At 40.1% G+C, this 14055-nt stretch overlaps 1 protein-coding gene across 3 annotated transcripts in view; it reads right to left on the reverse strand.

Moving 5' to 3' along the window:
- The window catches only part of ano3 (anoctamin 3), a 55368-nt gene that overhangs the window by 10680 nt on the left and 30633 nt on the right, over positions 1 to 14055 (reverse strand). For 2 of the 3 annotated variants that reach the window (XM_080873239.1, XM_080873240.1), the window contains 11 exons: positions 12708 to 12838; positions 12428 to 12583; positions 12236 to 12336; positions 12067 to 12111; positions 7926 to 8060; positions 7245 to 7351; positions 6577 to 6632; positions 3506 to 3627; positions 2567 to 2701; positions 2389 to 2485; positions 1813 to 1873 (listed from right to left, as the gene is read on the reverse strand). In XM_080873239.1, the coding sequence (XP_080729365.1) occupies positions 1813 to 1873; positions 2389 to 2485; positions 2567 to 2701; positions 3506 to 3627; positions 6577 to 6632; positions 7245 to 7351; positions 7926 to 8060; positions 12067 to 12111; positions 12236 to 12336; positions 12428 to 12583; positions 12708 to 12838 (1146 nt within the window). The remainder of the gene's footprint in view (positions 1 to 1812; positions 1874 to 2388; positions 2486 to 2566; positions 2702 to 3505; positions 3628 to 6576; positions 6633 to 7244; positions 7352 to 7925; positions 8061 to 12066; positions 12112 to 12235; positions 12337 to 12427; positions 12584 to 12707; positions 12839 to 14055) is intronic. The other variant, XM_080873241.1, reaches the window with a different exon arrangement.

Consider the following 14055-nt stretch of genomic DNA (forward strand, 5'->3'; position numbering starts at 1 on the left):
TTGTTATCTTTTTACAAAAAAAAAACAGCTGCACATGAGAGGTTTTTGGACCAATTTTGTGTTCTCCATTCTTTAAGCACCGGTTCGAGCACCGTTTAAGCACCGGCACCGTTTCAGAAGTACCGGTTTGGTACTGGTATCGGATAAAACCTAAATGATACCCATCCCTAGTCATCACAGCCTTTAGTAGTCTTCTGGGGTCTTTCTTGTTATTTTGGTGTTGCTGAGCTGACAACACCATCTGTTCAAGTATGTAAGATTGTTGATTTGGCTGCTCCTGAAGTTTTTATGTCTTTTCAGTCCTCCCTCACTTGCCCTGAAATCTCATCTCATATTTAAGAAAGACAAAATACAATATTTTCGAATGAATTTTGAAAATTATTTGTCATGAAAGAACAAGAAAACCGATCTTGTCCAGTTTATATTGTAAAAATGAGCGATGCTTAATTCAGTGCTTTTGTTAAACCCCTTGAATTGAAGCTGAACGTTGGCGCTTCAATCACATCTCGATTGTTTGATTTAGAAGCCACTGTGCTGTAGTGCAGAGGCAAAACTACACAAATTGTGTCTTTGTCCAAAATATTATTGACCTCACTGTAGCAGTGATACAGTTTGTGTATTAGTTTGCATTAGATATGCACACAATGTGGTTTTTATAACAGATTTCCAATAAAATATATAAATATGTGGTTGGTTCTTTGTAGCCTCACAATGGCTCTCATTTATCTATTAAAATGTTTTATCCTTGGGGATTTTTTTAAACCTCATGTGGTTTGTTTTGCTTTTTTTCCGGCACTGTTTTAACTCAAATTATTAAAAGCCTGCAGATTAATAAGTGATAAATCAAGCAAACAAAGCAACCAAACAAGTGATATATTTTCTGTGAACTTATTTAATGTAGAGTAAAATGAGAAAGACCAGAGGCAAAAAATGCACCAGAGTTTGAATCCTCAGTCAGAACAACTTTAGCCGCTCGTAAAGATGTTGAAGTTTAATATAGCTTGACCCACTTTTGTTTAAAGAGAGAGAAAAGCGGCCTTCTCTGATGCCTACATTCAATCCCTTGGGCTAACCAATTTTTCATGTCTATCTCACACACACTCACTAACACTAACTCCAGACTTTGAGTGCACTCACTCAGTGGTGCAGTGCTGCTAACTTTGGTCCAGATAGCCAAAAGCTTTTATGCAGGATTTGGAGCTACAGACCTCAGTTAGTGCAACTGTGTGGACATTCTTTGGCTTTTGAGCTCTCATTATCCTTCACTTAGTCCAAATAAAGAACAAATTGTGTCAATTGCTCCCTCTGGCACAAGTGATTATTTACCTCCTTGACAGATAGATGGATCTGGGCCAGCCGATGCACTCTAATGCTCACACTTCACGTTACAAAGTTATTATAGCTGTGGGAAACGTAGCTGCAATATATGAATATCACGGTGCAATTCTACAACCTTGACAGCCGAGTGATATTCTGCCCCTGGAGAAATCTTTAATTATCAAACTAATTACATCAGAACTGCACTGGAAGTACAAGTGTGGAGTCAGAGAAGGCGGACTGAGATTTACTTACTGAAAAACACATTACAGACTGACGATCTCTTGTTTGTCTTGTTTGTGTACTGCAGAGTGTCTTGTGGACTAAATTCTCAGTTGAAAAACTTAATATGTTTGGGAGAGATGAGTGGTGAGTGGAAACACAAGCACTCGAGTATAAATAGAATCAAATTCCAGTAGGGTTGGTATCAGGCAGAGAACAAAGCTTATGTGGAACAACAAGAAAAAGCCACCAACACAAACTGCTTCTACGCACCCCAAATAGCCATGAAGATAGCGAAGAATACAGTGCCACCGTTGTCAAACAGATAGGTCACCTAGAAGCACAAGCACACGGAGCGCTGCTCTTAAAAACACAAAAGTGAAACAGAATACATTATCAATATCCACAGCCCCAATTTTACCCAAAAAGATCTCCAGGCTCTCTGACAATCAACATTTTTGAGTTCAGGTCCCAACGCAGGAGATTTGTTAAAGAAATCATGGTTTTAAAATAGCATCAACTGCCTATAATAATGATCGTACAGCTACAGCTACCAACTGATTAGCTTAGCTTGGCATGCAGACTGGAAGCAGGTGGAAACAGCTCACTGGTTATTGTCAAGTGGGAATAAATCCACCTAATACTTACTAAAAAAAGACCTAATTTATTTAATCAACATTAAAAAAGTCAAATAAAATAATAAACCTAAGGTTTCACCTGAAGAACCAGGTTCACTGTGCCCCCGTTTCTAGTCTAGATACATGTCTGCTGGCATCTTTGTAACAGTTTTGAGAAACTCTAAGATCATGTAATGTTGTGCATATGGAGAAATACCAAAGCTGCACTGACCTTTGCATATACACAACTGTCACTCAGCGTCCAAGGCTCACAGTTTTCCTCACACATGGGACACATGATGGTAGTGTTGGCCTCGCAAATCTCTTTACTGGGGAGAGAGTAAACCAATAAATGCCATCATCAACCGACACGATGTTCGGACTTACATGGCATAGTTGTGTGAACTGACCTGATTTGGCTCGCGTCCATGGTTAAAAGACCATAGAGGAAGACAAAAACCCCAACCAGGGCAGCGGGGATTAACATGCCCGTGTACCAGCCCAACCACGCAAAGTACAGACCGATTTTCTCACCAAAGTATCGCCTGGGAGAGACACAAAAAAATAGAGTGGAGAAAATTCACCAATTAACTGTGACGACTTAATTAGACTTGACCGTGCCCGTTCAGCGTGGAGTTGTGGGCGTCAGTGGTGCACTGTGAGATGATCACAGCGGCTTAATGGATAGAAGGTTGAACGCTAAGGCTGGAAAATAATCGATGATCCCAGCAAGCTTAAGCAAGACATTTATTTCAAAACTGCTCTCGTAAAGATCCAATACAGTGTAAAACCAAAAAACCTCTCCAAAGTACTTACTAGAACCTCGAAAACCTAATGACTTTCACGCTGTCTGTCACCTGTTTAATGCATACAAAGCTGTGAATGTGAAAATGACAAGGTGTGCTTCAGAGACAGTCATCATTTCAACTCCCTCTTGACAAGAAAGTGAAAATAATATTTCCCTAAATATGAAACCATTCCTTGCCACTCTCATGTTCCTCGTAATAAGATGGATATGACAGACTTGACAGATGGTGATGAAATGCAGAGCTACCAAGGAAGCCGGAAACTAAAGCGAGTTCATCATCAGCTGTTAAAATAGCTCCATCACTTCAGAAATAACAGACGTGCTGCGATGTCAAGGAGTTGTAGATGAGACTGCTCCTCGTGAGAAATCTGTGATCGTGCAGACTTCAAACTCCATTTAAACAACATATCTTGACTGTGATCAAAGAAAGGATCGGCAACATAATCAGGACGCGGTATCTCGCGTACGACGCACACACGTACACAATGTATGTGTACGAAAACAGCTCGTGATTTGTGTCACCTGCTTCAAAGCTGATTACCTGATGAGATCCAGAGGCTGGTATTTGTACCACATCCCCCAGCGGGCCCAGCGCTCATACAGAAGATGCCTGTGGTTCTGGGCACCGTGCGTCTTGATTGAATGTCTGCTCTTGTAACCGCCCTGATGAGACAAGAGAAGAAGAGTCTAGACTAAAAATTTTTTTTATATCCTTCAGATATAATCAGCCGATAAGAAACACAAAACATACCAGATTTGAATTTTCACACTATCCCCTGCATTGTTGTTTTTTGTGATGTAGTGAAGTACTACCAAAGCTACTCCTATATTTGCTGCCTTTCATGGAAAGTCAGGTTCTCTCCACCTGCACCTCTGTGAAGGGCACCGGAAGTCTTTCACAGTGTAAAAATGATGTACAGTACTGTGTAATAATCTTGAGCCGCACCTCATTTCTTTACATTTCGATTCAGAGGTGCCAGACTTGCTCGTAATTTTGAAAGTGGTCTTGAGCAATTGTTTTCCAGGCTTTCTGAAGGTCGAAGGTTTTCTTTGTACATTATCTGCTTTTTCAAATATCTTCAGTCCAGTTCTCGTACCTGACTATTTTCAGAGGAATGTTTTGTTTGTTTTGTGTCTACATACAACAGCCAGTTAGCAAAGAACCAATTTCTTTAGGTCTCTTTGGTGAGCCACGTACTGTCCACAAAGGCCTCATCAAAATCAGTGTCAGTGTACAACACTTAGTGTCTACAGCTAATTGTAAACTGTGGCGGAGGCTCTGTCTTGGTTTGGGGCTGCATTTCAAAATTGATGGATTTATGAACTCAAAAAGTATCATCAGATTTGATCCACCATGCAATACCATACGGAAAGCATCTTATTGGCAGCAGCTTCATTTTTCAGCATGACAATAGTTTACATGACAACTGTGTAGGATCACCTTTACTGAAAACAAAACAAAAGGCAGACAACATTCAAAGAAGAGATTTGAATGTGATCTGAAAAAAAATCTGTAGCAATATTCCTGAAGATGGGACAGCACGGTGGCAAGGTGCTGCCTCACAGTGGGTAGGTGCTGAGTTTAATTCCACCATCAGGCCAACGTCTCTCTGTGTGGAGTTTGCATGTTCTCCCCGTGTTTGCGTGGGCTCTCTCTGGGTACTCCACCTTCCTCCCACATTCTCTTGTCCAAAGTCAAGACATGCAGTTAGTGGGGTTAGGTTGACTGGTAACTCTAAATTGCCCATAGCTGTGAGTGTGAATGGTTGTTTGTCTCTATTTGTTGACCCTGCGACAGATGGGTGACCTGTCCAGTGTGTACCCTGCCTCTTGCCCTAAGACAGCTTAAGGCAAGAGGCCCTTTTCAGCCCCCCTGTGACCCTGAAAAGGATAAGCAGAAGAGAATGGATATTCCTAAAGATGACTTTATGGAAAAGTCATCTTCAGATAGAAATTCTAAGAAAGTTTGACTAAGAGAGTTCAAACTTTGAAGTAAAGGTGGTTATGCCAAATACATATATATATGTATTTCTATGTATTATTGTGAGTACAAGAAAATAATTATTATAATATGATGTGTTAAATTTGTTTAGATCAGAGGAATAGGGAAGGATTTGTCTGCGTTTTAGTTTGGCTTAGCTGTAGGCCTGAGAGTGTGTATTTGTTTAGAGAAAAAGGAATTTATGGACACTGGGGGTCTGCCTGCCATAAAAGGAGACAGGAAGCTACAGTTGGGGATTGCTGATGCTGATGCTTGTACCTTTAATAAAACTCATAATTGTTATAAACTTAGAAGTAGGTTTGTAGGAGACTCTCCACCTTATCTGTAAATGTAAGACAACAAGAGGCCAATGGCCCATCTGACCCATGCAGAGTGGGGGTCTCAGTGTTTGTAATATGTTAACTCTGTTTTCTATGTTGTGTAGAGGAATTTGGTGTAGCTTGGGTGAGATTACTTTTATGACCCCCAGGAAGTCACGTACGCAGAGACACACACACAGTGCTTAAACTGTTACACTCACACATCCACACGCACATTCACTCACGTGCACTCACATAGACATACAGGGTACACGCACACACAGGCACTCACGTGCTCGTGCATACACACAGACACAGAGTTTGCAGCACACCATGGGGGTTTTATGATGGGGTCACTTCTACAAAATTGTGTTTCACAGACAAAGGAGTGGAAGATCTGCAGAGGGACACCGGCCTTGCACGTCTTCCCTTCTAGAAGATGCATGCGTAAATGAAGATGAATAAAGATGAATAAAGGTTTTTGTGAAAATGACTACTGAGTCCGCTGCAGTCTCTGGATGCTTCGAGGAATAAAAAAAGAACCGGGGTGAAACTGATTTTGTAACAATGTTTAAATAAAAATTAACTGCTTTTCACTTTCTTAGCAAAATTTAAAGAAGTGAGGGACTGAGCTCAAGATGTTTGCACAGCCTGTGCAAGCAATCTGAATTTAATTTTAGCCAAATCTGGGACTCGCGTCAGGGTTTGAATCCACCAGCCAGCCAGTCAGACAGCCAGGACATTTCTGTGTGTGTTTGCGTGTTCTACCTGGGCACACATTGGTTCTTTTCGGGTACTCCAGCTTCTTCCCAGAGTCCAAAGGATAAGTTAATTTCTGAATTAGCTTTTAGGTACAACCCTGAATTGGAACTGAACTGGAACTGAATTGGAGCCACAAGTTTAGGTTGTTTGCATTGATCATTCTCTCAGACACCTCAGTTGTAGAGCTCTGCATCGATAGTCTGACATCAAATGGTAAAATTGCAATTGTGAATATTCATGTAGTAAGTACAAGACCTGGCATGAGTATGCACAGTCTTATAGCAAGACTTCTGGATGAGGTGCATTACCTTGTGAGGAGCGAACTTGGAAGAGAATAGCAGCCAAATTTATATCAGGTATCTCATTTGCTCTTTATGGATTTGTAATCAAACCACGTAGTTTAAAGACTTTCTCTCTCTTTGAATGAATGAATCAATGCAAAAGGTCTCTGAATGCCTTTAAAAACTCTGCATGAATAAAAATGTGATTACTCATATTAGTAATTTGTGAGTCTCAACATCTTTTCAGTAGGAATTAAAATCATCTCACCTCATGTGGAGGAAATGCAGCCTCATACGTATTGTTGCCCAATAGCCGGTTGATTCCTACAGTGGAATAAAGAACAAGGACGCCACATTAAAAATTTAAACCCACTTGTAATTGAGAGACAAATCCACAGAGTGGCTCATTAAAACCGTTATTTCTGCAGGACAAAAGCGCAATTATTGTCATCCATTTACTGAAACACCAGACAGTGCGATAAGGTGGAGTATGGATTTGAAAAGGGTTGCTCCATCTTGTGACTGAGCTGATCTGATTTCTTGGAAAGTAAAGTGGTCAAAGCTATTAAAATATTAACGTGAAACCCATTCCAAGATGCTGAGGCCAAACTTTAATCAGCAAATAATGTTGGCAGTAGACAGAGAAGATGCTGAGATAAAAAGAAAAAAAGAAAACCAATTGCCCAGAAGGAGAAGAGAGGAGAGATCAGACACAAATTAGACTGTACCACTTTTGCATCGGCAGCTCCCCCTATCACTCTGAAATCAAATTAACAGAAACTGACGTTTTCCCTTTTAAAATAAATGTAGGCTCCGTTCCTTTCTCAGTGGATAAATTGTCCTAAATGGATCATTAAGATGGTTATACGGAATGGCATTTGTGCGATGCTGCGGGAAACATTGTTCTGAACGTGAGGAGAAAGCACGGTGATTTACCCATCTTTGATTTTCCGTCCTCATACTTGGTGCGCTGCAGGACATGATGGACTATTCTACTTCTGGTAGAATTGGAGAAGAAGGTCTCTCTGTTGTTGATCGTGAAGCTGGGAGGAAATAACGGCACACTCCTTCAGTTATTCATAAAGCAACAGTCTATCAATATCACTCAGCAGAGGCCTTTAATGAGAGCTGAGTCGATAACGATGGGAGGTTATTAAAACACAATTTATGGTGCAAAGCTTGTATTCATCCCAACATTATTATCCCCTTTCCCCTTAAAAAAACGGCCCAGGCTGACAAGCTAAGGGAAAGTGGAAATGATTCACTGATAGACGAGATTAGATGATGCCTTTCATCACAGGGAAGTGTTGAAAATATGGAACAGCAAGCAAGTTATTTCACGCACATCTGCTGCTGTATTTCAATTTCTTATTTATGATCAACTTGTCTTTATCATCATGGCTCCCAAGTTCAAATGCAAAACTATAAAATATACAAGACTTTAAAGTGCAAACTTCATCGCGTGGTTTCTAAATTCCACATTAAGACTTCAGGACGTGAGTGGAAGTGATGGTTAAAAAGAGGGGTGGGGGGGCTAGGAATGCTGTTGCCCGGTAAAAACACTGTGATCCTGTTTGTGAGTCCTGGCATGCACGAGTGTGTATACATCCTCCTTACTGATGCATGCGTGCTCTGCTGAAGGGAGCTGTGTAGCAGTCGGTTTCCTCCAGGTCAGGCAAGGCCTCTTTGTCCAGCTTCATGGGATTTCTGGGAAGCCAGCTTTTGATTTGGCGACATCTCAGATGAAACCTGCTGCACAGGCGCACGCAGAGAAACGAGATTAACAGCACAGATTAAATGAAGATTGTTTACTTTGGTATGAGACGGAGTTCCCTGACCCTTTTCTCCGGACCTACCATGACGACTTCGCGCTAGCACAAAAAAGCATGTTTGCACACACATGTACATGCATTGCTGGACAGCACGTCTGATTATCTTTTTTCATTCTCATTTCCGTGAGCCCGAGAGAGACTGATCCAGGATAACAGCTAGCTTAATCCAAATCATAGCATCACTATATTTTTGCTTATGCTAACAAACACCTACCCAAGTCAATTGAAAAAGGAAAGTTTTTGTTGAACTCCATGCGGTCTCTATACACACAAACTTTTTTTTTTATTGTTTATTTCATGCCAAATGTTTTCATTTGGTGAAAGGTGTAGGCCATTACATTTTACAGCGTCCACAACCCCCTTTAGCAGCAATAACGTGAAGCAATCATTTTCTATATGACTTTATAAGTGTCTCACTTATAAAGAATTTTAACCTACTCTTCTTTAAAACGTTACTTTACTTCATTGAGGTTTGCATGCAGCTAAAGCATTTCAGTTTGGTTGAGCTCTGAACTTTGGGTCATTGCAGCTCCTTGATTGTTTTCTTTTTCAGCAATTCTGTTGTAGCTTTGCTGCTGTGCTTGGCATCATTGTCTTGGTGTATGACCCAGTTTCAGGCCAAGCTTTAGCTGTTGGGCATATGGTCTAACATTTGACTCTATAATACACTGATATACAGCGGAGCTCATACTCGACTAAATGACTAAGCTGCCCAGGTCCTGTGGCTGCAAAACAAGCCCAAATCAACTGTTCCACTGTGTATTATGCCAAACATCTCCAATGTGGTCCAAAGGACACTGCAAATCTAAGCTGGGCTGTCAGAGAGATGAGGTTTTCCTGGGTATCTAATTGCAGACATCTGGCACCAACTTAGCCTCTGAATTCCTATAGAAGTAGTAAGTAGTAGGGCGATCGTGGCTCAAGAGTTGGGAGTTTGCCTTGTAATCGGAAGGTTGCCGGTTCGAGCCCCGGCTCGGACAGTCTCGGTCGTTGTGTCCTTGGGCAAGACACTTCACCTACCGCCTACTGGTGTTGGCCAGAAGGGCCGATGGCGCGATATGGCAGCCTGACTTCTGTCAGTCTGCCCCAGGGCAACTGTAGCTTGCCTCCACCAGTGTGTGAATGTGTGTGTGAATGGGTGAATGACTGGGTGTGTAAAGTGCTTTGGGGTCCCTAGGGGGGGGACTAGTAAAAGCGCTATACAAATACAGGCCATTTAAATGTGCACTAGTGTCTATCTGTATGACTGTGCCATATATACATATATTCACCATTCAGGAATAACCAAATGTATAGTATTACGTTAGCACTGAACCCAGTTCCAAGTATGGTCATTTGTGGCGCCCAAAAAAAGAGAGTTTAAAACAGAATTTAACAAACTGGGTGATACTGTTGGATATCTTTTATATCCTGTCTGAGTTTTACATTGCACACTATCTAATTTTAGGACATTAACTTGTCATAAAAAAAATACAGTGAAGCATTAATTTTCAGATATTTAGTCAATAACAAGTTAACTGAATTATCATTTTCATCAATGCAAAGAGTACATTTGAAGATATTTCAAAGTATAAAAAGGTGAAAATCTCAGAGCTGCTGCCGATGCCTTGGTCTGTATAAATGTAAAAATTTGCATATAAAATTTAACTGTAGTCGACTCACAATTATAAAGAAATTTAAGTTAAAATCTAATAAATTGAAACCTAATGGTGATGACATAAGTAGTAAGAAGCTGCAAAAAGAAACAGATGTAAGGATCTAAGGGTAGAGAGGACATCACAGTTTTTGATACCGGGCTTTATTAATAAAATGTATCTGACTTTAATATCAGTCCCAGCAGGAATTATCCTCAGGCAGCCATCAGTTTCTGTACAAAATGTCCTGACAATCCTTCAGTCTGGACAAGTGTTTGATCAGCCTTCAGACAGACACTCTTTCAGTGACTCTGCTATGCAGCTAAAAATCTGCTCGCTTGGCAATGCATCCTTCTCCAGATTTGTTGGAGAGGCCTCCAGTAATTTGTGAGGCTGCTGTTCTTGTATGCATTAAATAAATACAAATAGCAATTCTGCTGCAAAACGTACTTGCTGACAGATAGTGTTTAATGTGTTGTTATGAAGGCTCCAGGTACTGTATGTAAAGATACTGATATCAAACCAACAAGCAGTCGCCACAGCCCATTTGTTCGGCATTACAGAAATGTGAGTTAGAGACAAACCATTAGTTAACACATAAAGCTCATTTACTGCTCGGGTAGATTTTTCTTTTAAGAACAACAGCTTAGCGAAAGCCTGCAGGAGCGCTGAGGAAAACATAATGATCCTCATTCTTCACAATGACTAAGATCGCTCTCACACAAGATTTAATTTAGTTCCCTGAAGTGCTTTGTTCTCAGTTGGACAGGTGGGCGAGTGATTCTTGTCTGTCCGTGTGATATTGTCTGATTTTTGTGCGTGCGGTTAGTGTGTATACACGGTATGTGAAAGCGTAACAAAACAAGCCTGCAGTTATCAGAGTACGGTCAACCTCTTTAATTTTCTACTGACTACAGTCTGTCCATCATGTGTCATTGTGTTAGTTTATGGCTACAACGCAGTCGGCATTTAAGTAGAATAAAACACTAAAGCGGGCACTTATACTGCAGTTAGTGTGTCAGGTCCACTTAGCCTTGTTCAGCTATGCTAATAAGCTGTGTTCAAAACAGCAAAACAACAGCAACGACAACACTCCCAGCATGTTCATAGTTTAATGGATTGAAGCGAACAGTCCTCCACCACCAGCAGTATCACACTTCACTAAATGTTACCTTTACAGAGCTTAACAAAGGCCCTTTCATAGCTCAGACATTAAGTGTCCACTTTGCTGTTGCTCAAGTATCATTTTAGTTCTTTCTCATCAAGTGAGTAAAGCCATTGAAAAAATAGCTTTCAAATTTTATGCATTTCTCCGTAATGTTAAATAATTATAACAAATAAGCCATGACTAAAGTTATCAAACATTTTGCTGCATGAGTGAGTATATATTTTAAAGGAAATATTGTAAATCAATATATTTGACCATCAGTTGAGAATCATTTGCATTTAATGAAAACTATGGCTGTGCACGACTCATTCACGAGTGATTAACCACATACTGATGATCTATCCAGCAATTTGATGCGACCTTTACATGACTGGGAAAATAAGTTTGGTGTACAAAAATCTAAGAACCAGGTGTTTTGATTTTTAGTATGGTGGTTTTTAAAACAGTGTTCTACCACATTTTCTTTCAGTTTCTGGTTATTTCTGTCTGCTTTCCAGTGAGAAGAGGAAATGGAAATTTGGAGTTCTTCACAGAACTTGGACAACACTTGAACGCCACATCAAAGCGCAAATGCGGCTCTCTAAAAATAGCATGCAAATAAGTCTGTGGGGCTCCATTTTATCTTTTATGAAGAGTATTTTATAGAAAAGCAGTCAGAACTGGGTGAGCTGCTTTACTGGACCTTTAAAAACGTGCTGTATCGTAAACTCATTATTTTTTAAATAAATAAAAAAGGCCATGTATTTGGAAAACCCTGAAAAATTAAGTACCGCACTTAATCAGTTAAGAATAGTAGTTGATATTGTTAATTATTGTTAAAAGCTTTCCTTTTCAATTATTTATTGCAACTCATCTTTACTGCATACCTGCCAACTTTAAAATTCCAATGTTTATAAATACTCTATATGTACAGTACACTCAACTTTCACATACTTTATCACTATGAGGGCTGCAAAAGGACAAAAACAGGCTTACTCAATCTTCCACCGTCTCTGTTCCTCACAGACTCATAAATTCAGTCCATCATCCAACTTACTACTGAATCCCCCAGACACACCTATGCCTATGGATTTGATTAGAGACACCGATGTATTCAGAGTAAATTATTCCTTAAATCGACTTACCTGCCCAAGGTTTTGCTCTTCCAGTCTGTAAAGTAGCATTTTTTTCTTTAATAACAGACAAGAATATAGGTTAGAAAGACTGTGTAAAGTTGCTTGTGGCTTAAAAAACAACAACAAAAAGATCTACTTTTATGTTTTTTCAGAGTTAAAAGGTTCATTCTTTATTTACCTGAAAGGCATTCGGATATTCATCTGCTCAGCGTACTTGCAAAGCGTGTCCCAGGTAGCATGGATCTTCACAAACATGATGTCGTTGTTCGTCAAGGAAGGCTTTCGAAACAAAAAAGGAGTGCAGGGAACTGAGAACAAGGGAGATTTAAGTAAATAATAAAGCAACTAAAAGTCTCCCAGGTATATTTACCTCTTTCTCCAGCATCAAACCTTCAGCTCGTAAATTCTTTTCAAACGTGCACCGCTTCTCCACCTGTGGACTCGACTTCTTATAAACCAGGATGTAGTCGATGCGCTTTTTACCATCTCGGAAAAAGAGCCCGGATGAATCCGTTGGTTTCTTTCTCTGGAACAACAAAGTTTTATCCAACACAAAGGACTGCTTCTCAGTGTGCTAATGCCAAAATAACTTGGAACATCATCAGTTTACATTTTGTGATGATTCAGGTGGATCAGTGAAAGTGTGTTACCTGAACTGAATCTGTGCGGGCCTCTAATTTAGCACGGGTGACAGGCTTTTGCAGCAGAAATGACTCGTCTGCCCTCGTTTCACACGTACTCACTTCAGACTCCTCCACAAAGTGATCCTTGCCATCCTCTGCTGCACACAAGTCACAGCAGGACCAATAAAAACACTACTGAACTGGTAAGAAACAACTAAGAGTACCTGAAGTGCAATAGGTCTTTGTTCTTGCTAAAGTCAATATTCTCCCTAATCTGGCTGCCAACGCTGACATTAGATTTTTATTTCGCTAAGAGCTAACTTATTTAAACGTGGGTGTCAGGTTGAAAACAGGTTGATGCAATTTAACAGATCCGAGCACCGACGTTTAAAAAGCCCCAATCTTATTTCCTGCCTTGATATGTGCAAACCAAATAACATTTTGTCCAGCCCACACAATATAAACAGTAAATATTGTGCCATAAATTCATTTTCTAAATGTCCCAGCATTGCTTTTTTTTTTTTTTTTGCCTTGCTGATTATTCCTCTGCAGCAAAATGTGTGTTAGCTTTTCAGCTCACCATTTTATGAGGGCAAATGTGTTTGCTGTGCAAAACAAAATGATTTATTAGTCTCAAGAAATACTTGTTGTGTGGGTTGTTATGACACAATCTAAACTTCATAATACAAGCTCTGTAATTGCGTGACATGGGAGATGAGGCATTTCACAGCACAGCACAAGTTATACTTTCTCAGGTACATGTGACAGCTCATTAGCTAATTTCTTCAGGCAGCTGTATCTTTACCTCCTTATCAGTGTAGTGTATTGTTTGATACTGATGTGCAGAAACCAAGTATAAGAAATCCATATTAAGAGAAGCAATGCTGCTGTATGGGTTCTACTTATTTTTCTGTAGCTAACCTTGCTCCTGTGACCTGGAGTTTTCGTCTGGATTTTTAGAGCGATCAGAATGAGCCAAAACTTCAGTGTTTGGAAAAAAAAGAAGAAGCATAGGGTTCATTTATACCTGCTGTGGCTAACAACCTCCACGTTTTCAGCTCACCTTCACATGTGTCAGATGTCGAATGCAGGGAGGTTATGGAAGGAAATATCTGTTCCCCAGCACAAACAGGATGAAACTATAATAGTATTAAAGCATTTCTTCCCAAGTCTACAAATCTAGTCCAGAAAGAGGAGCTAAATTGACAACCTTCTTTACACCTACTGGTGTACACAGTTTGTATACAGTTTGTTTTAATTCTCTATTTATACTCACTTTATTAGGTACACCCGCTCAACTGCTTGTTAATGAAGTGGGGCAGGTGTAGAGTGTGCCTTCTGCTGAAGTTCAAACCAAATAACAGAGGGAGGAAAG

This window comes from Rhamphochromis sp. 'chilingali', assembly GCF_963969265.1.
Source record: "Rhamphochromis sp. 'chilingali' genome assembly, chromosome: 2".
NCBI lineage: Eukaryota > Metazoa > Chordata > Actinopteri > Cichliformes > Cichlidae > Rhamphochromis > Rhamphochromis sp. 'chilingali'.